The sequence below is a fragment of the Podarcis raffonei genome, chromosome 3 (genome assembly GCF_027172205.1).
Source record: "Podarcis raffonei isolate rPodRaf1 chromosome 3, rPodRaf1.pri, whole genome shotgun sequence".
Lineage (NCBI taxonomy): Eukaryota > Metazoa > Chordata > Lepidosauria > Squamata > Lacertidae > Podarcis > Podarcis raffonei.
The window spans coordinates 63,095,344-63,121,889 of NC_070604.1; the positions used below are offsets into that span (position 1 = coordinate 63,095,344).

The 26,546-nt window shown below is 42.5% G+C and overlaps 2 protein-coding genes across 5 annotated transcripts in view; one reads left to right on the top strand and one right to left on the bottom strand.

Moving 5' to 3' along the window:
• Nucleotides 1–14,916, bottom strand: part of MAP3K5 (mitogen-activated protein kinase kinase kinase 5) — a 102,461-nt gene extending 87,545 nt beyond the window's left edge. Inside the window, exon 1 of one of the 4 annotated variants that reach the window (XM_053382022.1) lies at nt 14,769–14,916. In XM_053382022.1, coding sequence (XP_053237997.1) covers nt 14,769–14,901 — 133 coding nt within the window. In that variant the 5' untranslated portion in view covers nt 14,902–14,916. Of the gene's footprint in view, nt 1–4,877; nt 5,972–14,768 lie in introns of those variants that run through there. The other 3 variants (XM_053382019.1, XM_053382020.1, XM_053382021.1) reach the window with 3 other exon arrangements.
• The window catches only part of PEX7 (peroxisomal biogenesis factor 7), a 54,087-nt gene continuing 42,098 nt past the window's right edge, over nt 14,558–26,546 (top strand). The window contains exons 1-5 of the mRNA XM_053382023.1: nt 14,558–14,817; nt 16,138–16,195; nt 17,755–17,905; nt 22,576–22,653; nt 24,226–24,334. Of these exons, the coding sequence (XP_053237998.1) occupies nt 14,661–14,817; nt 16,138–16,195; nt 17,755–17,905; nt 22,576–22,653; nt 24,226–24,334 (553 nt within the window). The 5' untranslated portion in view covers nt 14,558–14,660. The remainder of the gene's footprint in view (nt 14,818–16,137; nt 16,196–17,754; nt 17,906–22,575; nt 22,654–24,225; nt 24,335–26,546) is intronic.

Consider the following 26,546-nt stretch of genomic DNA (forward strand, 5'->3'; position numbering starts at 1 on the left):
ATAAACAAATCAGGATTTCTGTAAGTCTCACTGAGACCTAGATGAAAAGCAGGGTATGCATTTTCTTAATTAATCAATATATAAACCTTAGAATTCAATCAAGTATGCCTAGCTTTAGCTCACTCCAACCATACTTGCATATAAGTGTAAACATGTGGGAGTGTTACTAATAATATTATTATGGTCCTAATCCCGTATTCCATTAGTAAATATTATTCAGTATTTTCTGCTCCAGTATTGCTGAAGTTACAGCTGTTGATACCACCCATTAACACTTTCTTGGTTAACACATCACATTAAGCCAAAGTTGTTGCTATTGCTGTTTTAATGCCTTAATGTGAACATGCAATGTTGGTGAACACACGGCTCAGAAGTTCTTGCCGAGTTCCTCCCTGGCTCCTGCTGCTGCCACACCGACAGGAAACAAGCCAGAGTGTGGCTTGTCATGCCCTCAAACCCGAGTTGTAGTTTCTTTTTCTCGAAACAAACCATGATCCCAGGTTCAGATGTTGTGAGGGGACACTCTCTGGCTTGTTTCCCAGCAACTAGAAGGAAGAACACAGTGAGAACTTTAGAGCAGTGTGTACTAGTGAACTGCATGTTCACATTATGCATAGTTTCTTTAACTATGGTTTAGTGTAACATGTGAAGTGGGCCACCAGGAACATAGGAAGCTGCCTCATATTGAGCTGGACCATCTAGTTCATTGGCTCTCCAGGGTTTTAGGCAGGGAACCTGCCTAGCCTTACCTGGAGAAGCTGCAGATTGAACTTGAGACTTTCTGCCTGAAAAGCAGATGCTCTACCACTGAACTACAGCCCTTCCCTTATGGTAGAACAACATTTATTGTGTAACCCTGGGACAACATTTCCTCACCAACGGTGCTGGTGGTCATAATAAACATCGTCACCCGAATTCTGTAGTCAGAGCTTGGTAAGGTAAACAGTGAGCTAATTCTAGTGGCACGTCAGCTGTTTTTAAAAACTACAGTGACAAAAATGTTCCTTTATAGAGTTCTGACATCACAGGAGCTAAATATAAAGAAGGGGAAATTCCCATACTCCCACACCTTCTGTTGACCTTTTGGCTGGTAATTGCTTGTTAGCTTATCATTTACAGCTGAATAATTAGTATTTACCGTATTTCTTAGGTAATTCTGTTGGGGGGGGGAGGAAATAGGCGTGTAAATTCTTATTTGCGGGGATGTTGGCATTTTTAACAGAGAACAGTTAATCAACTCTCTTTAATCATGCACACAACTAGGACTGTCAAAGAGTGTAAAGGGGTAGTTGTCACCAACATGTGGATGGCAGCTGGAGAAGACAGAGGGTGAAGAAACAGCTGTGAGCGTAGCAGCCTCTCCCCCATCCTTTGTACCCTCTGGAAAACTCAACAGACCTTCTGCACCTGGAACTGGGTGTGAAAAAAGCTGTGGGCAAGTGCCTGAGGAAGTACCGTCCACTTTGGGCCTGCCCATAAAAAGCAAGCCTAGAGTGAGAGACTAGAATGATGTCTGCTGTTTCCAGGAACTCTTATTGCTGTGAAACCTCTGTGGTTGAGCTGAGTTTGCTTGGACCCTGGGTAAGAACCCAGAGACTGAGATGGAGGGTGTGTCAGAAGGAAAATGGACTGAAAATGATTTTTATATATTAGTAACTTTGCATTGTTATATGTAACTGTGTATTTTTGTTATATTTTTGTTTGAGCTGTCTGTTGTTGCTTCAGGTTTCTGCACACTCCTTAGAGATATTCTAAATATATGGCAATTAAATAAATAAATGAAGTCATATGGCAATCAACTCTGTCTCTGTTCATCTGACTTGGAAGAGGCAGTTGAGGTACTGGACAGGTGCTTGGAGGCACATAAAGACCTGATGTGGACACATGAATGGAAGCTGAGTTCCAAGTTATTGTGCCCAGGAAGAGGGGAGACAGTGTGCTATGCATGGGATTTCACACACCCCTGTCCAGGAGAAGCATGTCTGAAGCTTGGGGTCACTGGAGACTCGGGTGGCCGTGATGACTAGGAGTGCCTATTTTGAGCGAAGGATGGTTTGTCAACAAATTTAGTAACTCCTAGACTGGATTATTGCAGTGCCGTCTATGTGGTGCTGCACTTGAAGAGGCCTCTTAAACTTCCAGAGGTCCAAAAAGCAGCAACCAGACGACTAGCTGGGGTACAATTTGGAACTCACCAAACCTCTTTTTTTTTAATAGCAGCACTGGTTGCCAGTTCGTTTGAGTCCAAATCAGGGTGCTTCTTCCCCACAGACTCTATTGGACACAAAAATTGTCAGAGGGTATCCTCCTGGTAGTTCCACCACCCTTAGAACTTTGGGTATCAGTGGTCCAGGAGAGGGCATTTTTGTGTAATGTCCTCCTCAGACAGGTGTGTCTGGCATCATCATCGTGTAGTTTTTCTCTGTACACTGAGGAGGTACCTCTTTAACCTGGCTTTTGATATATTATTAAAGGGTCTAAGCTGTTCCCTGATCTTAAGCTGCTTAAGCTGTTTTTAAATTGTGGTAACCTGCCCTGAGGCCTCATGATGATTGATTAGATTCTTACCTGCCCTTCACAATCTCTTTCCTATACACTGAGGGAGAGGAGTCATGTCCTAAAACAGGGACGAGGAATCTGGTTTTCCAAATGTTATTAACCTACAAGTCCCATTGGCCCTATCAAGCATGATAAATGGAATGAGGGGATCTGTGCTCCAACATCTGGAGGGCCATAGTTTCCTCACCTTATAAGATATTTATAGCGCAAGTAGATTGATATATTAAGCACTGCCTCTAAGGACCCATTCATATGATTAATCTGGCATAGTATGCCTGTGGGTTTAAGACGTTTCTGGGATATACTGAAAAAGTTATGTGTGCCAGCTCAGGACCCAACCTATATTTACCATACTAGTGGTCAATACATTTTCAGCAGCTGGTCAGTAAACACAGGCTAGGGGGTGAACTGAGTGTGGTGAAAGAGTTGCACAAATGGTCACACCACACAAAAACTAAGCCTGGTTTTGCTCAGCCCATGTTCAAACCACACCAATTAGACAGTGTCACATGAACAAGTCCAAAGCCACATCAGTGGCTCTGAAAACAGAAATAGAAAGGTGGATGAATTAATTATGAATAAATCTTTATGTTCCCAGGGAATCCCTGGGTGTGAACAGACAAGAGTGGACTACTTATTTCCAAAGACTTCCTGCCAAAAGACTTAGCACTGAAACACCTATTCACCTTTGTTTACAATCCTCAGGTACTACTGGCTAACAGCAGCTGCAGAATATGGACTGATTACTATCTTCAGAGCCAAGGAAACTATGAACAGCACAAGATGTGACAAAATACTCTAATTATTCTGTCTTCCATACAAAAGCCTAATAACAAATACATACGATCAGCTTTCCCAAAAACTAGCCCAGGTTTACTTCACAGACTAGGAAACAGCAGAAAGTATGTCGCACGCTACCCATCTGGGCACACATGCTAGCGACCTTCCCCAAGGGCCAGATCCCTATGCTAATACTTATCTAGGTATTTAAAATATTTCTAATCTACTGTTCAGGTCACATTGTCCTTGCAAGGCAGTTCACAAAAAGTTTTAAAAACAAGTAACATAATAAAAACAGGACTCTGTCTAAACAAGTGAAAAAGATGGTAACATGTATGATTGGTTTGAAGGGCTGACTCCCAAATAAGGCCCTCAATTGAAAAAAAAGCTAGGTATGATAGCGTAAACTGGTTCCAACTACACCAAGTTATTTACTTTAGCTTAAACCCAGATCTCAGTGGCTACCACAGGAATCGGGCTATTAGATTTTTATCAAGGTTTGAGCAGCTGATGATTGTGACTCCCTAATATTTATAAAATCTTGTTAGTGAAGGCAATGAGATCAACCCAAAGCTTAAAAGACTCATGCGAACAGTGTTTCATGAAATAAGAGAAGAAAGGAAGTGGAAAGTACTGGGTATGAAAAACGATTATATTCAGTCTCAGCAAAAATATGGGGAAATTCCCTAACAGCTACTCTCTGCTGGTATCAACTACCCTTAGTCATATTTTTATGGTGCTTAACATCACCTAAGTGTTGGAGAGAATGTGAGGCATGGGGACATATTTCCTTATGTGGTGAGAATGCACTCTTCAAGGAGCTGGGATTGGCTGCAGCTCTTTACCAAGCATGAACACGCGGTGGGAAACCTGGATTTGCTATTTTATAATGTGTGTGAAACCTCCCCTCATTTTATCTTTGGGAAGCTGCCTTATATCAAGTCACACTATTGGTCCATCTAGCTCAGAACTGTCCACACAGACCATCAGCAGCTTTCCGGGGTTTCAGGCAAGGGTCTCACGCAGCTTTACTTGGCACTTTCACGGACTGAACCTGGGACCTTCTGCTTGCAAGCAAACCCAGGAAAAACAAAAATGTGATGTTTGAATTTCAGACAAAATAATTGCCAAACAGCATTTAAGGGTCACTTGTGTAGATGACCTCTAGACCTTACTCCACGTGCCATGTGAATGATCCGGAATAAATAACTGCCAACCACAAGGCCACCACCTGGATGAGGCTCAGCAGGTCTGGCAAGTGCCTCGATGGGTGAACACCTGGGAACTGCACTTGTGCAGCCCGTTTCCATAACAGAAGAAAGTCGGCATAGAAATGTAAGAAAACACAGACATAATGGTATTCCTCTCTTCACCCTACGTGGGTATTGAGAAGAGGTAAATGAAGGCTGAAGCCCCTCGCTTGCCCCACCACCTGCATGCGCGTGAGGAAGACTCTCCTCGGGTAAGCGCGCTTTCGGCTGCAGGCGCGGCGGCTTTTGCCTTCCGCTCGCCGGAAGGAAGCTCGTCTGTCGACTCACCCGCGTTGTAGAAGCGGTCGAGCACCGCCGTCTCGCCGAAGTCCAGCTTGCCGAAGTGCAGCGTCTGCAGGTCGGCGCCCACCGCCTCGCACGCTTCCCTCAGGCTCTGCAGGGCCCCGCTCTCCGCCGCCTGCAGCAGCCCCGGACTCGCCTCGTTGATCACGTAAGACACCGTGGTGCTCCTGTTGCTGTGGCCGCCGCTGTTGTTTTTGGCCCGGGCCGCCGTGTCGCTGGCGGGGCAGACGGAGCTGCTGTCCTCGTTCCAAAAGGTGCCGGGCGGCGGCGCGCCTGGGCCGCCCAGGAAACCCCGGCCCGCCGTCCCCTCGCCTGCCGCCGGCGCTCTCCTGGCGAGCCCATCCTCGTAGAACAGCGGGCAGCCGCCGCCAAGAATGCCCGGCGGGCTGGGCACCGAGAAGCTGATGGTCCCCGCCTCGCTGGGGTCGCTCATGCCGGCTGCTCCTGTCCCAGCCGCCTCCTTGCCCCGGGACGAGACTTTATGCAGATGCCATGCCGCCGCCGCCGCCGCCGCCGCCTTTCCCCCTCGACCTGCTTTCTGCAGTTGGCTTGTGCGAGCTGTTGCCGAGCTGGAAAGCGGAGCGGGAGGGGAGGAGGGAGAAAAGGAGCCCTTCTTTGATTTCAAGCTGCAGCGGCGAGGGAAACGCGGATTCCTTCGTTGCCCGCCAAAGCCACCATTGCGCACTCTTTTCCTGAGCCCCGCCGGCTCCTCAGGTTGGCGATCGGCTCATCCGGCAGCCCCAGGCGCCTTTGCAAAGGTATTATTGCATGCCAGCCGCCCTCGCTCTCGCAGGTCTTCAGCAAACCCGCCGCCGTTTGCGGGAGCGCGCCTCTCGCCGGTACGCAGCCTCTACCTCGCCCGAGGGGCTTTGCCAACGTGAAAGACCGGGGGAAAGCAAGCGAGCGAGCGCCCAGCCACTTGTTGCATTGCTACTGTGCAAAACCAGCACCCTGCCCAGGAAAGGCTCCGCCCTCCTACCTTAGCCACGCCCCCTGCCCTGTAGTAGAGAACTGCGCATTCCTGCGCTTGTAAACATAAGACGAGCGCCAAAGTTTGGTCGAGAGGAATCATGCGGCGCCTGAACCGAGAAGTGGCTCCTGTATGATAAAGCGCCCTCTGCTGTGCTGCTCCTCTCGTCGACTTTGCTGAAGGTTGCTTTTACGCAAACAGGAGCCCGTTAAGAGGCTTCGCTTTACAGTCCCCACTTTCATTTCCTTTTTAAATGCAGAGGCAACTAGTGTTGCAAGATCCTCACCGAGTATAATTTATAAATTTCAGTCCATTTTGATTTTTTTTGCTGGCACATTCTTCTTCCCTGCCCTTCTCCTCAAGGTCCCAGGGTGGGTTACAGCATTAAAGCACGTGGCATGAACCTTATTCTTGAAATACTAGGTGGGAAATCGGATGAATTCTTATTCTGTTCTTCATCTGTTCAAATACCTTGGGCGGAGGGGGTGTCTTGTTCTCCTTAGAGCTGGAAGGTAACAATGAAATATTCTCTTTGGCAAAGGCTTGTAGCCAAGTGATCGAGCACATGCTTTTCATGCAGAAGATATTCCCTGTCCCAAGCATCTCCACGTAGGGTTCAGGAAGGCCATTGTCTGAAACCCTGGAGAATTATTTTCTGTCTTTGGACTATAATGAGCTAGATAAGCTAATGGTCTGATTGGATAAGGGAGCTAAGTTTCCTATTCTTATTTATTTAGTTATAAATCTTTTATATACATCAAAGCAATCCTAGGGTTGTTTCCCTCAAGATGTTTCAACAAATATGTTCCAGGTTTTACTTCCAAGTGTATAGGACTAGGGTGGGTTCTATAGGGCTAAAAGCATTAAAGGGCAGAGTGATTATTGATTGGTTGATTGCATTTATATCTCACCTTGTTTTTCCAAGAGATCTGGGTAGCATACATGGTTCTCTCCCCTGCTCCTTTAATTCCCACAACTACTGTGTGTGGTAGGTTAGGCTGAGGTATGTCATGGCCGAGTGGGGATTTGAACCCTCTCCCAGTTCCCACTCCAACACTCTAGCAACTATAGCACACAGGCTCTACCCATTGACACACACCCCATCATGTGCAACACAGTGTCCTTCTGCCTAAAGAATGCATATTATTATTATTATTATTATTATTATTATTATTATTATTAAAATTGTTACATATAAAAAATAAGCCTATCAAGAATAAACTTTCTGTCCTAACCTCCTTCATATGCTCATTTTCTGTATGCAAGTGCATTTTGCTAGGGGGAACATTCAAAGATACCATCATCCAACCTGTTCCTTGAAACCAAGTTCAGGGACCAATCCCATGCACCCACCAACATGCAGAAATAGCTTCCCTGTCTTCTTTGTGACTCTTTTCTTGCAATAGAACAAGCACTGTTGCTGATACCTCAAGGGGAATAATCCCCTGGCATAGCCATAACAGATGATGTAAGTGCAAATGCAGAACGGGAGACAAACAGACTGGAGGTAGTATGAGTTAAAAGGCTATGGGAAGAAACTTTTCATTTGTTTAATAAATGTAGGCAACATTTGAAGTGACAGGTCTGTTTGACATTCAAGCAAGTTTATTTACAACTTGTGCCCAAGACCGTACATCTTTGCATTGGCTCAACACTATTAGAAAAAAAATAAATAGAAAATACTTTATATGGGATCCACTGTTACACAGTGGTTACAATGTTTGTCTCAACTGGTAAAAGTCAGTATGTTTTGATTTCAATACAGTGGTACCTTGCAAGACGAATGCCTCGTAAGACGAAAAACTTGCAAGACGAAAGAGTTTTACGTTTTTTGAGTTGCTTTGCAAGACAAATTTCCCTATGGGCTTGCTTCGCAAGACAAAAACGTCTTGCGAATTTGTTTCCTTTTTCTTAAAACCGGGTGCATTGCTTGAAGAGGTGCAGTTCCGTGCTTCGCAAGACGAAAAATTCGCAAGACGAAAAAACTCGCAGAACGAATTAATTTTGTCTTGCGAGGTACCACTGTAAACCAATGGTAGAAATGGGAACAGTGGTCAAGTTAAGTTAGACAAAGCTCTTTGCAATGCAATTGAATAAATAGGGTGAATAAAAAGGGCGGAATCTAGCCACTTTCTCACAGCTTTCATCAAATATAATGTTGCTTACAGTGTGACCCCTCTTAACACCAAAAATGTCAGGGATTTTTATTCTGGTTATGTATAGGATACCTTTTGTGTGGCCCAAAATGGTCAAGGACTGAAGCACATGTTCAAATATGATAATTGGGCAATTGGTGGTTTCTGATTAAATTTTTGTGGCATCTACACCTGTCCACAATTTAATTAACCTATTCATTATATATGGAATGAAAATGTATCTGGAATATCCTGAAATACTGCAAGAGCTCCCACAGCGTGTTTTTCCTAGGGAATTTGAAATTTATAGGGAAAAAGAGCCTGTAGCATCTTAAAAACTAACAAATCTTTGAGCATAAGCATTCATGAATTATCTATGTGCTGTAATAAAATTGTCATATCTTTAAAGTGTCACAGCCCTCTGTTGTTTCTGTTAAAACAGACTAAAATAGCTCTCAGTCTGGAAGTTTTGGCATTTTATAGAATAGTCCTTGGCTGCCACCTACTGTTCTCTTGAGTGGATCCCCTTTTAGGACACTGTTACATCACATAACAATATAAATTACATTGTTGTTTTTTACACTTAAAATGTTAAGAATCACCATTAACTTTTCAATGACAAGTGTGTTTGTGATTTACAGCCATTTTTCTAGATCAGACAGGAACACTGTAGTATTTACGTAGCCTGGTTTGGAGGGAATAAGACTGTCTTGAAGTAACATAATCAAACTTTTAAAATTAATTGGCCTTATATTATTTGCTTGTGTCTAACACTGTGGACAGTGTTCTCGAAGCTACGAACATGAGTTTGACCAAGCTGCGGGAGGCAGTGGAAGACAGGAGTGCCTGGCGTGCTCTGGTCCATGGGGTCACGAAGAGTCAGACATGACTAAACGACTGAACAACAAAATTTGTATTAAATATATATTAAAGGAAAATGATTGCCCTTCACCTTCAGTTTAAAATTTGGCCCTGGTAATAATTGTTGGCCTAGAATATTTTAGGAGCAGACACAGAGCCCAACTTTGGGGCAAACCTTTAACCCATAATTTATAACAGGGCTGGGGCACCTCAAGCCTTGGAGCCAAATGCTGGCCTCCCTTGGGACTTTCACCAGGCCATATCTCCCCCCTAAGCCTTGTTTCACATCTTCCTTGAGTGTTTTGGCCTGACTGGAAAATGTCAACTCTGATGGTACTCTCTGCTTACCTGGATGGTGATAGAAGGGTGCATGAGTATGTGTAGAAACTAGTCTACTATATGGAGATAGATTTTACATTAATTACTCCACACACTTTTTCCTCTGGCACTGCAAGCAGCCCCCAGATGGAAATGCCACTCATGGATTGAAAAAGGTTCCCTGCCCACGATGTATAATGTAAACCACCAGCCAATGCTTCTTTATCTGCATCTATTTATCATGTATATGGCTGAGTTGGCTGCTTTGCCAGATTATAAACTTAGAATCCTTGGTTTCGAAAATAACTTTTATATAGGGGGAATAATTCCCCTATTCTGCTCCCACATTCACTCCTCTATCCCCTCATTATCACCATAAACAACTGCACTTCAAGACAGTGCCTGGAAGAAACACTGCTACTATCTTCCTCAGCAAGTTCTCATCTGTTTGTAATTCAAGGAGTATCACACTGCAGCCAATTTAAAAGGATGCACAATTCCTCTTCCTCTGCTCTAGCCTTGCAAAAGCCTCCCACTTCCTCAATGATGCAACCTTTCAAAAGGGAATCAGCCCAGAGAAGACTGAGAGGGAAGGAACTCTCTTCCACATACTCTGCAGCTGTTGCTGCATGCCCCACAAAATCAAGCAGAAGAGACACACAGAAGCTTCTTGAAACACAAACACACATCAGCAGCTAATCTAGAGGGTGCCAGGAGGGTGGGCAGAGGCCCCCATCTCTTCAGGCATACAGCACAGCACAGTCTTCCACTCACACTTTTGCTTGGGATTCACCAGGCTTGCTAGGAACTGTGGCTGCACTGCTCTTCCCAATGCAATTGGTATCACAATTAACACTGAACTGAGAAAGGCTGAATTCTTGTATCTACATTTAGAAGGCATTTCTATTATACAGAGTCCCTTACCCTTTTCTGATACTTGAAGATTTTTGAGAATTCTCATGTATGGCAACACAGCTGTAAATTTGTAAGTTTTCCCAGGGCTTCTCATTCTGGGATCCTGAAGCACACAACAGAAACGCCCTTCTTCTCAAACCTTCTTGTTTTCAATGCTGGGAGAAGGGTCAACACTGTCTTTGAGAGTCAGCTAATTTACTCCCTTCACTTTTCAGTCTAATTAGAGGATTCAGCCCAAGTATATTTTAGAACCATGTATGAAATTAAATAATTAGTTTCTAACTTTTCTGAGCGGCAAGGTCACATCCTGCATTCTCAGTACGGAGCACTTCATATGACAAGAATGATGTTTTTTGATGGGTGGAAAATGATATAATTCCATAATTTCTTGTGCACACAGGGTACTTTTGATAAATCTAATGCACAAGTTAACATGTTTAGTCAAACAAAGTTGTGCTTTGTATTAAAATTGCTTAATGGTTATGCAACCCTTTTGCAAAATCTCATTATTTATGCTGCTTATCTTTCAGCCACCTACGCAGCTTGAAACCGATTGAAACTTTCAGGCTTTTTGACAATGCCAACACTAACACATCCATGCAGGAAATGCTAGAGGCTAAAATAATTAGGCACTGGTTTTTACATGGCATTGTTTATCATTCCAAGTTCAGAGTCACAAAAGTGTGTGTCTTAAAACATTCCAGTTATTACAGAACAATGTAATAATTTGCAGAACAATTACTGATAAAACTCTACCATGTGAGTCATTGGACTTTTATCATGCAAAAACTTATTCACATGATAGGATTTCACAACAAACAGAGCTGCAATCCTATGAGATAAATTGGTACTGAAATCAATTAAACTTTCTTCTCAGAAAACATGCATCAGATAAGTCTCAAAGCTGCTATCTGAAAAGTATTTGCTCCTGAGAAGACTGACTCGAAAGGGACATCAAGCCCACAATGCTAGATATACTTATTAAGATGTGGCGTGTATGTTTCTTGAATCGTGGGAAGGAAGGAGGCAGACAGGCTTGGAGAAGGAAATAAAACATACAGAAAGGGGGCAGAGAAACAAACAGACCACTCAGAAAAAAGGAGAGGCAGGAGAAACCAAAGACACATGGGAGCAGGTGAGGGAAGGGAAAAGAAACAGAAGGTGCCTCCAGACTGTCAGTATTTTGTGGGTATTTTGTCTATGCATACTGAAAATTAATGTTTGTGCAATTAAAATGGATTTAAGTGCTCTGCTGCTCTAGTGCTAGTGCAAAAAAATTAAAAAGAACATTGTCTTTTTGTGGTTTGGAAAGTGATGAGGAAATGCACTGAAAAGTGCGGGACGAATGAATGATTAATAGGAAAACGCCCACAAGCAATTCAGGATGAATGCTCATTATGATATAACCTCCCAGCATGCTTTGTGTAAGCAAATCAGAATGAGTGCTGAACACACTGGACACGCCCAAAGAACTCTGCTTTCTTCTTGGTGCCAATCTCAACCTGGGGGAAAAAGAGAGTGATAAGAAACTGGAATCAGTGATACTCCTCCTACTTCCTTTCAAAGCTTTCTGTAGTTTTCCAATGAGAGATTGCTCCTTTCTCAGTTCCAAGGAATACAGAAAAGAAGTAAACTCCTGGAGAGGGGCAGGAGTGCAAAAGTTTCACAGGCACTGGAGGAGGCTTTCAGGGGCACCATTGCATCTGCCACACTGGGGACACCAGGCCTAATATAATGGATGCTGTCAGGTGAGAGCTTATGGTGGAAGGAATCTGGCATTTCAACAGAACTGGTACTTTTGGTAGTCCTGTATCACAGATCTTTGCCAGGATCTGTGTTATCAACACATTTTATGAATCACCAGTTAAAAATGTAATTATCACTTTTATTTCAATTCCTACTGATCTTACTGTTTACAATTCCCCATACACATCTCCTCAACAATGTATATTCTCCTGTGATTTAGGATAATACTTTTATGCATCAAATGAAGTATATCAGAGATAGCCAATATGCTGCTATCCCATCATAACTTGTGGCACAGACCTTTCTACCTAGCATTCTCCCAAGAGAAAAAGGCTTCACACAACTCACTCTTCTTCTAATTACATACAATCCTCCATATGTGGAGCAAGAATCAGTTTTAAAATGAAACTGAAGGGAGACTGGGCTAATTGATCTCTTTCGTTGCAAATGCTTTGAAATAATTATGTGGTAAACCACCCCCTGGGGGGAACCAAGTTTTTTTGTTCCTTGTTTGTTAGAACAGAACTCTGGTTCTATTTTGTTGTTTGGGGCCATGCAGACTGGAGAAAGCAGTCAATGAAAAAGTTAAAAGTTCACATTCTGTGCATAGAGGTTAATTATTTTGTAGTTATTTCAAACAACACACATTTTGGAAACTCAAAGCTGCCCCTTTTCAATCCTAGTAATGCTATCTTACTGGCAGAAAGTAAAGCAGCATTCAGATTACACCAGTGTCCAAACTTTTTTCAAAGAGGACCAGATTTGATGAAGTGAAGGGCCATGAGGGCTGACCAAAGGGCCAACCAATGTTGTTGACCCTTTTTTATGATTGAAGTAGTTGAGCATAGAGTATTTTTCCAGATTAAAAGGGAACCATTAAACAGATTTTTAAACATTTGCCATGTCAAAACTGTTCACTAAAATCTGAAGTGAACATTTTATAGGACTATGGCAGGACCCATCTAAAGTCTATGACAGGGGTGGCTAACTCCCAAGAGACTACAATCTACTCACAGAGCTAAAAACTTGCAGTGATCTACCCCCTTTTGGGGGGTTCAGGTCAAAGTTGTTCGAGTTTTTTCAGGAAGGAGGTAAAATGCTTAGCTTTTTTTTAGGGGAGCCACAGTTGTTCAGCTTCTTTGTGGGAAGCCAATGATCTACCAGTGACCTACCACAGACGTCCAGTGATCTACCAGTAGATCACGATCTACCTGTTGGACATGCCTGGTTTGTGGGAACACATTACTGATTAATTGCTAGGCTTCCTCTTGTGCTTTTTTTGGTTAACGCTGCCTTTTTGCTTTGGAAAATAAACTTGCTAAATGCACCATGCCACGTGCTCCTGTGCTTTTTAGAGGCCTAATTACAGCAGTATCTTCGGTTTTATGCATTTGTCCATTTTTACCCTGGAATCAACGCTCATGAAGATCAACATAAAAAAATTCCTTCCAGCAGCACCTTAGAGACCAACTAAGTTTGTTATTGGTATGAGCTTTCATGCGCATGCACACTTCTTCAGATACCATGCCCATGCATGCACACGAAAGCTCATACCAACAACAAACTTAGTTGGTCTCTAAGGTGCTACTGGAAGGATTTTTTTTATTTTGACTACGGCAGACCAGCACGGCTACCTACCTATATCTAGAAGATCAACATAGTTTTAATTGAAATAAATTTAAAAATTCAAGAGCTACACAGCCTTCTCAACTGCTGCATCTCCTATGGTGAGGGCTGCATCCCCTGTGGAAGTATTTCGCCTTTGTACTGTCTTTAATGGCCCCCAAACCCTGCCCAACCCTCATACTTTTAAGCCTTGTGTATTCTGCCTTTGGGATGTGGGTGGCGCTGTGGGTTAAACCACAGAGCCTAGGACTTGCCGATCAGAAGGTTGGCGGTTCAAATCCCCGCGACGGGGTGAGCTCCCGTTGCTCGGTCCCTGCTCCTGCCAACCTAGCAGTTCGAAAGCACGTCAAAGTGCAAGTAGGTAAATAGGTACCGCTCCGGCGGGAAGGTAAACGGCGTTTCTGTGCGCTGCTCTGGTTCGCCAGAAGCGGCTTAGTCATGCTGGCCACATGACCCGGAAGCTGTACAGCGGCTCCCTCGGCCAATAAAGCGAGATGAGTGCCGCAACCCCAGAGTCGGTCACGACTGGACCTAATGGTCAGGGGTCCCTTTACCTTTACCTAGTCTGCCTTTACATAAGGGGCAGGGCCAGCCCCTCCATGAGGCAAGGTGAGGCAACTGCCTCGGGCAGCAGAATCCACAGGGGCGGCAGATCCAGACGTAAGTCTTTAGTCCCGCTCCTTGTTGCCTGATGTAGTTCTTCAGGTACCCCTTCATCCCTGGTGGGGAGGGAGAGGCCGCCATTTTGTGGCTCGCCTCGGTTGTCTCAATGTATTGGGCCACTCCTTTGCATTGGGTTAGAGAACACGGTTAACGGCGCTTCGAACCACGGCAAGGAAATGAAGCGCGCCCAACTCTGCTCGCTATCGTGTTTCCCGTTTCTTCCCCGCACGTGGAGGGAAACGTCCCTCGAGCTGCGACGAGGAAGCGGAAGCCTCGTTGAAGAAACACCGAGCAGGCTACTGCTATTGCAAGCCCAGGACGCTTCTCCATTGCCGCCCCGCCCCAGAAACTGGAGAGGCGGCGCTCTTTGCCCAAACCTATGATGGCTGCGGAGGCGACCTCTGCCCACAGTTCCGGCGGCCAGAGCTGGGCGGGGCGACGGCGACGGGAGCGGGACCTCCCCACAGAGAAGGAGAGGCGACAGCGCCTCTCCCGCAGCCGGCCCGGGATAGCTCGAGCGACGCGGTTGAAGCTATGAGCCGCGGCGGCGGAGGTGGCGGTGGTGCGCCTGCGAAGGCCCCGAGGGCGCAGGCCTTCCGCCTGCCCGGCCGCCACGGCTACGCGGTCGAGTTCTCGCCTTACCTGCCCGGGCGCTTGGCCTGTGCTGCCTCGCAGTACTACGGGATTGCAGGTGAAGCGGCAAGCAGAGTGCGCATGCGTGGAGAGGGGCAAAGCCGTGTTGCGTTTTCCAGGCTGCCCGGTTCTTCCTGCCCATCGACGTTGGTTGAAGGATGTGGTTTGCCGGGCAAGCAGTTGTTTTAAAAAGAGTAATCTAAAAAGAAATCGAACGGCATCCCGTTTGCATGTTCGCTCCAGCCCCGCTTATTTAGGATTACCTTCCAAGCAAGCGTGATCCCAGCCTTGTTGACTTGACAGCAAAGCCCCACGGATTTCGATGGGGTTAGCTAGTTGCGGCCGCCTAGGCTTGAGGGCTGCAGCCTTTAGATGAGTATGTGCTGAGTAGGGCTTGCTTTGGAGTAAGCACGCTTGTGGTCGGGCTCGTGCTGCGACGTTGAAAGGTTACCACAGTGCATAGTAGAAAAAGGCAGTGCTTTTTTTCTTTAAAAATGTTTAGGGGTACTCTCATTTGGACTCAAGAAAACCACCATTTTATAATTCAAATCGGGAAAAATAAATACAGTAAATGGATAAAAGTACGAAGATTCACAAATGTTTAGGGGTATGCGTACCCCCAGAAAAAAAGCACTGGAAAAAAGTGTGTATCGAAGGCATCCGAACGGAAGAAGCGTGCTGTAGGATTTCTTGTAAGATTCTGAGCTGGAGAAAAGAGTGTTAAAATAGTTCTCCCGTTATGTGCAGTGTCAAAACTGTTTACTAAAAAACACATACCTAATCCCAATCGTTTCCATGGTTGTCTCTGCTGATGATCTGACAAAGGATGTGCTTTTTTTGAGGTACTTGTGGCTGATACTTAGATATAAAGACCAACCTTAACAGTGTTTAAACATAAGGGCCTAAGAACAGTCCTGCTGGATCAGACAAAAAACCCAGTGGCCAACAATATGCCCATGGAAAACCCATATGCAGGACACTCTCCACTTGTGCTCCCCTGCGACTGTTATATACAGGGATATCACCTCTTATACGCTCTAAAGGACAACTTCATATTCTGTCTATGCCACCATAGTTATCTTCTTTGTTTTAGAAAATGATTGATTCCAAACTGTAACACTTGACTGTAACACTAGATAGGTTTGATTGTGTAAGTGAAAAAAACAACTTGAACACCGGGTATTTTATAGAATTGTTTTGCAATCCTGTGCATGCTTTCCTGAAAGCAACTCCTGTAAGTCAGTCTTATGCCACATTAGGTTCTATGGTGGAATAATGGCTATAAATTAAAGAAATAAAATAAAATAAAGAAAATAAATACTATATTCTACTATAAGGTATTTCCTTATTTTCAAATGGTAATATTTTTCTTTTTCAGGTTGTGGAACTCTGGTAGTATTAGAACAAAATGAAGCTGGAGTTCATCTCTTTAGAAGGTACTATTGTTCTATAACGTATTAATAAAAATATAATCATATAACCTTGATGTATTGGAATTGTCTCTAACCATCAAAATCGGAGCAGTCAAATAAAGGAAGTTGTGATCAACTTTTGGACTTCAATGTTATTTTAGAAGCTTCATTTTGCTTCCGAATCCAAGCCAAAACTTGGATTTAATGAAACAAAAATGGGATCCTTGGCTGCCTGGGATATATTTCCAAAATTAATTTCTGATTATTCTTGAGGGATAATCTTTAACTACTTTAGCTAGGCTGTAGTGAGGATCATTCATGTGCTCTGATCCTTCAAGGGCAAAGTAGGTTAATTCACAGGTCCAAATATATCGAAGTGCACAAACTTTGGAGTGTCTTGGTGAGCCACGCTGTTCCCCTCACCACCTCTACACTTTAAACTTAAGGGAGAAGGGAGACTCTACTTCAGGGATGCTGAGAGGGTCTCCAGCGTAGTCCAGCTGGAGGGATATGATACCCTTTCTCCTTACTAGATTCAAGTACAGGAGGAAGTCTGGGGCTTGTCACACTCACCAGAATGCGGTGAGAAACACAATGGCAAGCATGACAATTAGAATTATGGATTCTTGCAGGTGGGTTTCTGCAAAATGTGATTTACATTCAGAGGAGAATGTGATTCTTTAGTACACTATGTGGATGGGGAAACCTGTATACACCCATTTAGGTGCCAATGAGTGCTTCTATCTGCAGTCTTGGTGCCTAAGTTGTGTCCAGTACCTTGTGTGTGACTACATCTCTTGACTGAGACTGTGGAATTTTAGCTACAATGCTACTTGAATGCTGTTTAGAACATAAACCCTTTAAGCTGAGAAGGGATTTAAAAACCAATAATGGGTAAGTGGCTGAGGCCTATCATTTGGTAGACTGAGGCCTACCAGACCCCAACCCTTACATAAAGTTTTAGGGCCTTGAAAACAAGGCCAGGGGAAGCAACTGAGGAGGTGGGCAACAACACTCTTGAGATTCCTGACCAAGACGTCAGCTTATAGGTTTTACAGCCAGCGCAGGTGGTGGAGGGCACACACAAGTTGTGCTGTCCCTTATGGAGATGCAGGAAAGCAAAGCTTAAAGCAGTGGTGAGGAACCTGTTGACTCTCCAATGTTGTTGCACACCAACTCCCATCATTCTAGTTCAAAACATAGGAGAGGCACCAAGCTAGGGAAGGCTAACTTTGTGAATCAGACAAGTTATTTATTAGTTTTTAAAAATCCTGCCCTCCTCCTAAGGAGTTCAAAGTAGCATTAGTGGTTCCCATCTTATCCCTACACAATCTCTACGAGGTAAGTTAGGCTAAGACAGAATGTGTTTGGCTATAGAGTGCTCAGTGAAGTTTCATGGCTCATCCAAGATTTTATTCCTGGTTGTTCCCCAGTCCAAAACTATCACTCTTTCTATGGAACTATAGTGACTCCTGAGAAGTTAAAAAAAAAAATCAGACTTAAATCTGCTATCTTAGCATATGAATTTATTTAAGTTATGTACCATTTCTCATGAACTAATGTGTTGGTTGCTATTTCTTTAGTTTTGACTGGAACGATGGCCTATTTGATGTGACATGGAGTGAGAACAATGAGCATGTGCTTATCACATCCAGTGGAGATGGATCATTACAAATCTGGGACACTGAAAAGCCCGCAGGTCCACTTCAAGTCTATAAAGAGCACAGTCAAGAGGTATAATACATGATGTTGTTGCATTTCTTTTCATTCATAAATAGGGACCTTAACACTTAGGCCTACTAAATACCTACTAAGTTGGTACAATGATAAGTGCAGTATTGACTTTACTCTTAGATTTCATTTTTCATCCTTTTTCGGGGTAATAGCTTGAAATTGGCTCTTTGAGCTGAATTCTCCTAATCTCTCCATTGGTTTCTTGCCATTGGTCTTGCTCCACTTTCTTGTGTTGTTTTTGAAAAAAGGAAGATCATCTTAAAATTTAAAGAGTACTTTTATAAAGGTTAACTTATTTTTGAACACAGGAAAATCATATTAAAAATTTTAAGAGAAGCACTGCAGATGGGTTATAATTCCTTACTAAAAAGTAGGAGAATTAAATTACATCCTCTATAAATTGTAGTGATCTATCCTAAAGTTATATTTTATTTATCTTTTTCAGAGTTGCCACACATATTGAGTTAAGCTGTTCATGTAAATGTGACCGTCTATTTAAGCAGAGCAGTGCATAGCATATAGCTTTTCTGATCCACTCGGGGAAAAACCAGTCATTTCATCATCCATAGCATTAATAGCAAACATAAAAGTTTTCACATTCTATAAACTGAACTCAAAAGATTTTTTTCTGGGCTACAGAAGTCATTAGCTTGTATTCTCCTATATCATATGAACTTCTGCCTTCTGAAATGAGTTATTACTTATTGGCTCTCATAAAGATGCCTAACCTCTATATTTTTGCAGACATTGCAGCTATACGGGTTTCACAGAAGCGTGCTGACTCATAATGTTCTGCTAGCCTTCTAATATCTGAAAAATCCTTCAAGAATTATAGCTAATTTTGCTGTGGTTCATATCTGCTGAGGATTGTATTGATCATATAATTTATTTGCCCAGTGAAAAAGAATAAACTTCCTCCTAAGTATCAGAGGTTAGAAAGAAATTCACTGTTTTGGGAAGACCTGTTTTTAAGCTATTCCTATGACAAAGGGCTTGCCTCCTCCCCTTATAAGTATCGGAATCTGGTGATTTCTGGAGACAATTTGAGAAGAATATGAAGACTACAACTCTGAGCCAAATCTAGTCTCTGGGCCTACCCTTGAAAGTGTATTGTTTATTGAAAAAGGAAAGGTGATTGCTCAAGAAACTACTTGGACATGCTTTTTACTGTCTGATGCAAATTCCCCACCCTGTGAAGTGAAAGTGACCCATGATGTTTGACTCCAGGGTCATCACATCAGTACAGAGGAGACACACAATCATTCCATTTGCGCTGGTGTTTGAGCCAGCATCACTGATGTGTCAATGAAAGGGGCATGTTGCAGTGAGATGGACTTGCTGGCATCACCTTGGGCTTCACCTTCTAGCACAAGCCGAGTGTTTCACCAGCAAGTTTCTGTCAGTAAGGGAACTGGGGTCACCATTTGAGGCAAGTGAGACAGAGGCATTGGCAAAGATTGGATGCCCCTTGGGTTGTTGTGTTAGTTGTTAAAATGGTGGCACAGGATCTCAGTTTTTAGCATGAAGAAGTAGTTACAAGTAGTTTGTAACTACTTCTCAATGCTAAAATTATATTTGTAGAATACAGCACAAGAAAAATTTGATTTCCAGTGTCTCATGATTGGGGAGGGAGGCTTGAATGAGCAGTACAGAAATGGGATCCAAGGCCAATAGGACAGAGCACTAGGGATGATGCATAACCCAGGCTTCTGTCTGTCTGTCTCTCTTCCCACTCCAAAATGAATGTCAGGGCCACACAGCATACAAGCAGAAGTGCCGGATTGGTGCTATGGGTGGCAAATCTACATTATATAAAACTAATACATTATCTTCAGAGCAACGATTAAGTCTTGCACATCAGATACTCAGAGCAAGAGGAAATCTGCCTTCCTCCCTCTCCTTACTTTTGGGTGTCACATATCAGATTTTGTGGCAGCTTGTCTATAAATATGTAAGACATAGTCTTTGCCCTAAAAATGATAATATTTTACTAAAATATTACATTATTTTAAACATAGTTTGGGGATAGTCTATTGCTTATGATTATTGCTTATGAAGCAAGAGAACAGAAGGCATCAGCTATGGATTAGAGACATTTGTAGCAAAATGTGTACTGTGAAATAAATAAAAGACTCTTGCAGGTCATCTAAACATGTAGCAAGATTCCAGACTGGAATATGGATACAGATATCTGGCTGCCATTGCTTTTGAAGAATACAGTGGTGCCTCGCAAGACGAAAAGAATCCGTTCCGCGGTTTTTTCGTCTTGCGAAGCAAGCCCATTAGCAGATTAGCGCTATTAGTGGCTTAGCGGGCTTAGCGGATCAGCTGATAAGCGGCTTAGCGGATCAGCTGATAAGCGGATTAGCGGATCAGCTGTTAAGCGGCTTAGCGGATCAGCTGATAAGCGGCTTAGCGGCTTGGGGAAAGGGGGGGGGAGGGAAAAAAACCCCGCAGGAACTCGCAAGACATTTTCGTCTTGCGAAGCAAGCCCATAGGAAATTCGTTTTGCGAAGCACCTCCAAAACGGAAAACCCTTTCGTCTAGCGGGTTTTCCGTCTTGCGAGGCATTCGTCTTGCGGGGCACCACTGTATCTTAGTGCTTAATCCATTTATTATGAATACTAACATTAATGTTAATAATATTTCAGAAATAAGCCTGAGAGCTTTTCGTTATTGTTGAGGATAAATCCTAATCCTCCCAACATCAAGAGAATAAATAATATAAATATTATATAGATCTTTATATCAGAGAGACTGTTGCTTTTCATTCTACCATTGACAGACTTGGCACTTAAAGGTTCTCTGAGTGATACAACCACTTGTTTCAGAGAATAATGCTGTAAGCATCACATTTTGTTAGAAGTTTCTTTTACCTTGCCCTTGTGTCTGATCTTGTATAACCACACACACACACACACACACACATTACTATCAAAGCCAAACTTAAAAGTAGTCACTTGCCTGGTTGAAGGGTAATAATTGTCTCTAAGCAATATTTTTATTTATTAGGTAGTAAAAAGTTTCATGCTAATAGCATCTCTTAGTTTGCTTACAAGGCTTATCAAAAGAAAATCAGCTGGTACAGATAAAAGTAAAATGTTTCTTGTTTAAAGTCTTTTTGCATGTTGGTGGGTTCCATTTGTGCAAAGCAGGTGCCACAGGCCCAGCAGGTCTATTTTTGCATACTGCATCAGGATTAGCATTCAACAATTATGGGAATGGTGTTGCACAAGCACCGAGGACTTTGTGAATTAATGCCCCAAGAGGCTTATCACAGAAACCTCAATATAGTGGTTGTGCTGCCAAATATTTTTGTTTTTTGCAGCCTAGTTAACTCACAAAATAGCTATTGTTTGTCATGAGAGGAAAATGTTCTTGCAATCATTCATGAGTTGCCTCAGATTATACTTTGTGAAGTACAGTTGCTGAGATATACTTTCAGATTTTTTTAGCAGAGTGGACAAACAAGGCTGGCAGTTCTGACATGTTGGAATCAGAACTGTCTGGATGTGGTATTCGTCCATTGTGAATCTCTGTATTGGGGATCCACTGGTAATTTGAACTGTGAAAGAGATACAGTGTTCAAAAACCTAGGGGGTTTCCTGGTTTGGACATTGCCTTCTGTACACAATAAAGGGAGTGGAGGAAAGATGAGGGGAAAACGTGTCAGCCTGAGGATAGCCTGATAGAATCATAGAACTGTAGAGCTGGAAGGGATCACAAGAGTCATCTAGTGTAACCCCCTACAATGTAGGAATCTTATGCCCAACATAGGGCTCAAATCCACAACCCTGAGATTAAGAGTCTCATGCTCTGCCAACTGAGCTACCAGAACAGGGGTGAAAAATATCTGGGCAGAGGTTTAGGAGATAGTCATAGTGAGCAACAGAAATGGCTCTAATCATTTGGACCATAGGGACCATCTTGGAGAGCACATTGTAAATTGCTTTGAGGTTACTTTTTAACAATCAAGTGGTGTATGAATTTTAGGAAATAAATAATAAGTAACGGAAAGCTTTCAGCTTTCTGTTTTAGGAAGGAAGCCTCGGTTCTAAAGTAAAGACTGCAGTACTACATTTCCACAAATAATACAATGCATCTACCTACTCATTTATTTCTCATTTCATATGTCATATCATGTAGCTAAATAAGCTTGCATCTTTATAAATGTGTTACTGAGACTTCATGTATCATTAAACCTTATACAGTGGTACCTCGGGTTACAGACGCTTCAGGTTACAGACGCTTCAGGTTACAGACTCCGCTAACCCGGAAATAGTACCTCGGGTTAAGAACTTTGCTTCAGGATGAGAACAGAAATCGTGCTCCGGCGGCACAGCAGCAGCAGGAGGCCCCATTAGCTAAAGTGGTACGTCAGGTTAAGAACAGTTTCAGGTTAAGAACAGACCTCCAGAACGAATTAAGTTCTTAACCTGAGGTATCACTGTATAGCAAACAGTTTAATTCCTGGTGTTAACGAGAGAAAGCTTTCATTGTGGAACTTTGTTTTGCTAGATATGTAAACATTTCAGAAGGTTTATGCTTTAATTGATTTCATAACAAATATTCTCACTGGTGGCAGGACAGAAAAAAACCATTCTAACTATAGTTTGTCTAACTTGGATGCTTTGTGAACTTGTGAACTGAAATTAATCCAATATTTGCAGGTTTACAGTGTTGATTGGAGCCAGGCCAGAGGAGAACAACTAGTAGTATCTGGGTCGTGGGATCAAACAGCAAAATTGGTATGTTTGTACTTCTGGCTATTTAAATTTTGTATTAATTCAACATGCAGGAAGAGAATCCTCTCTTATCCTGTGCCATTCTATTGACTCTTTGTTTGAACAGATGCTACCTTGCTCTCTCTGCTGAAATTATACTGGCTTAATAAAAATAAAGATGGTTTAGGTCAAGAATGGGGAATCTCGGAATTCTAACTCTCATAATCCTTGACCATTAACCATCCTGGTTGGGGTTGCAGTCCAATAGCAATTGGAGGGCCATTCCTGCTTTATTTCTTGCAAATGCCATAGGCAGTGAATGAATTCAGCATCTGGAGTCGTCACAGGATGTGGTTCTCCACATAGCAGAAGACCAACTGTTCAAACCTGTGTGAGAGATTAAGAAAAAATTGCCACCGACCCACTGGGTTGATGATGAAAATAAATTTGAACATAATATTATGTGAAGCAGAATTCCGGGGAAATGAGCAAAACTACAGGTGCTGAAGTATTGCTTTTGGACCTACATGTCCTGCAATAAGAGGTGAATAAGATGAAAACAGAAAAATAGTACTGCCACTAATATAGAAAGGATATTAGGTCTGGTCTGAGCATGCAGTTGAATGAGATAGTAGAATTCTGAACATTGTTCCCCTTCAGCTGTAGGTGAAGGCGCCATTTTTTAATCCATCTGAAATTGCCTACCTCCAAAAAGTCTATCACTGTTCTATTTCTTCTTGAATAGGTTCTGCTAGCATGTTGTCATATGCACCAATTAAAAAAGTTTCACGAATAACAAAACCAGAAGTTTAAAGTTTGCTGTCATAAGTGCTGGAGAGAGATTTTTTGCAACACAAACAAGATAAGGTGGTAACGAGATTTCTCTATGCACAATGTAGGAGTATTCAAGCACTCAGGTTGTATAGAATTATTCATGCAGCAGGATGGAAAATAGCTAATTTTCAGATATATAAAGCAAAGCTGCTTCATAGGTGCACATTTCTAACAGATCTTAGATTCACACTCCTACACAGAGAAGTTGTTCTAGTGGAAGATGACACCTTTTTATTTTGTATTATTTTCAGGGACAAACATGACAACAACTAGTTATTTTTTCTTTCATTTTTTTGCAATGCCAAAAGAAAGCATTTTTCTGTCTTTGAATTGGCTCTGTTTTTAAAACTATCTGGGGCTATTTAAAAATAACGAAGTTAATCCTGTGCATGTTTATGCAAACATAAATCATAGTGATTCCAATGACAGTTGCTACCAGGTAAGTGTACCTATAGTTATACCTTAAGTTTTTAAAAAGTCAAGGGGTGACATGACTGAATTTAAAATGAAACCTAATAAACATAATAAAAAACAAAGTTAATTTGTGTAGTAATTTTCCTCTGCTCAGTACTCAGTACTACTCAAAAGTAGAAAATGCTGCCCTGTTTATGAACATCTTATAATAGGACAATAATGTATGCTGTAGTGCACATATTTAGCAAAACAAGCCTATGTTTTTAATGTGAGCAAATAAAATTCAGTATATTGCCTTCAGTTATTACACTGCACAAACAGCTGTTTATTTGTTTACATTATATCTAGTGGGATCCTGCAGTGGGACAGTCTTTATGTACTTTTAAAGGCCACGAAGGTGTCATTTACAGCACAATATGGTCTCCGCACATCCCAGGCTGCTTTGCATCTGCCTCAGGTAAATATTTAACTGTGCAGTCATACTCAAAAGGGGAACATTATTTTTGATTGCTTTCATATCCTGTCCAGCAGGTGGTGGTATAAATTTATAGAAGTGGCAGAAGAAATGATAAATGTATAGCTATAATTGAAGTGGAGGTTCAGTAGTTATCTTTTAAATCCACTGACTTGGTCTCTCTACATGGATCAGCAATTGTCTCACTTGAGTGAGCTAGTGGCAATTTTTCACACTGGCATTTCCCTCCTCCCCCCGCTTCTCTTTAAAAAGTTTTTTCCCCCCTTGCCTGGTTGTCTGTATGGCAGTGTAGTGCTTTGCTACACAATCAGGCTTCACATCTTTTACCTGATATTTCTGTGTCCATGAGATCAAGGCGTTCCCTGAAAAATGCACCTCAGCAAGGCTTTGGGTAGTGTGTTGATTAAATTTTGAAGCCTGTGGTTCATAAGAATCGAAAACCAACCATTGTGTAACTTCAGCTCATGCTTATTTCTTGTGTATCTGGCTGACTTTTTATCAAAACGATTAGTATCTCTTGGGGCAAGCTGAAATCCTCACAATGATTTGAAAAGGGATTTGGGAGTATAATGAAAAGGTTCACTGCAGTAAAGATTTTTTTTAAAAAATGATTTCCAGGATATTCTTTAGGTTAACACCATCATACTGTTGCACCAATTTACTTCCTATGGTTTTCTAGGATTATTGTAGTGGCTGCATTAAGACTTAATGTTTGTATCATGCTTTTGAGTGTTCAGAGTGCTTTGTTCACATTACCTTACTGCTGTTTTTGCAACAAATTATATATATATATACACGCACACACACACACACACACACACACTGCAAAAGGTGGGCAGGTTGAAGGCAAACATGAGCAATAGTGGCATCCTATAACCAAAGTTAGTTTGCAAAGTAAGATATCAAACCACAGTTTTATTCTTGGGGGGTTTTTTCTCCTCAGCTGCATTTTGTTAGTTCTCTGAGTACATAGCATGGAATTGTTGCTTTCAGTAATGATTTCTTGAGGTTACTAATGCATGAATTACTGTGGCCTGACTGTCCGGGTCTAAGAATGGCTGCAGTTGGCATACCAACCATATCTGGTAAAATGATTTCATAGCCACTAAGCTATGTGAGCTTCCAGTGAGAAAGATGGATTCAGGAGCACTCCCAAGTTCAAAACCTGTTTTTTCAGAGGGAATGCTATCTTGCCCAGAACAGGCAATCTCTCGGACACCCACAGTGCCTCCTATTTCCCAGAGTCGAAGCTCAGTTTACCATCCATTCCATCACTGCAGCCAGATAACAGTCCAGATAATGCACAGTCTCTTTTGACTCAGATGTTACAGGGAAGTAGAGCTGTGCGTCATCAGCATAGTGACGACATTTTGCCCCAAAGCTCTGAATGACCATACCCAGTGGCTTCATATAGATATCAAACAACATTGGGGACAAGATTGTACCTTGCAGTACACCCGAGTACAAGGACCAGGGAGCCAAAACACAGTTTCCAATGCTACTCTCTGGGCATAACCTTTCAGGTAGGAGTGAAGCCATTGTGAAAGAAGTGATTCCAATACGCATCCCATGGAACCAGTCCAATAGGATCCCATGGCAAATGTATCAAAAGCTGCTGAGAGATGGAAGAAGCAGTAACAGAGGTGCACTCCTTGCATCCTGCGCTTGATACAGGTCATCCATCAGGGCGACCAAGGCTGATTCAGTTCCCAAACTGTGCCTGAACCCAAAGTGAAATGGATCCAAGTAATTCATATTCTCCAGGAACTCCTGTAACTCCTTTGCCACCACCTTACCCAAGAAAGCAGTATTTGCAAACAGGTGGTAGTTGTAAGCCATAGGATTCACATATTACACATTTTTACCTTTACAGCAATAAACATTAACTAAAAATTAGGATTGTGTTTAAGGAAAGATGTACCCCATGTGTGTGGGTGTTATTTTTAAAGCTCAGCATGTTGTGGAGCTTCTTTGCCTACTGAAGCAGCATAATTAATCTGTTTGATTAGTAGCAGCATGACCATTTCTCTTCTGTGTACCAAATGGATAGGTCAGCCAGATTTTTCTTTCAAGTGTAATGCCATTTAACACTTCAGAGTGATGCATCTTCCTTTCCACTCCTGAACCAGAATCATTTGAAACCAAATCTAATTTGTTTCAATTGAAATCAGTAAGAAAAGCTGGCTCTAGCCCT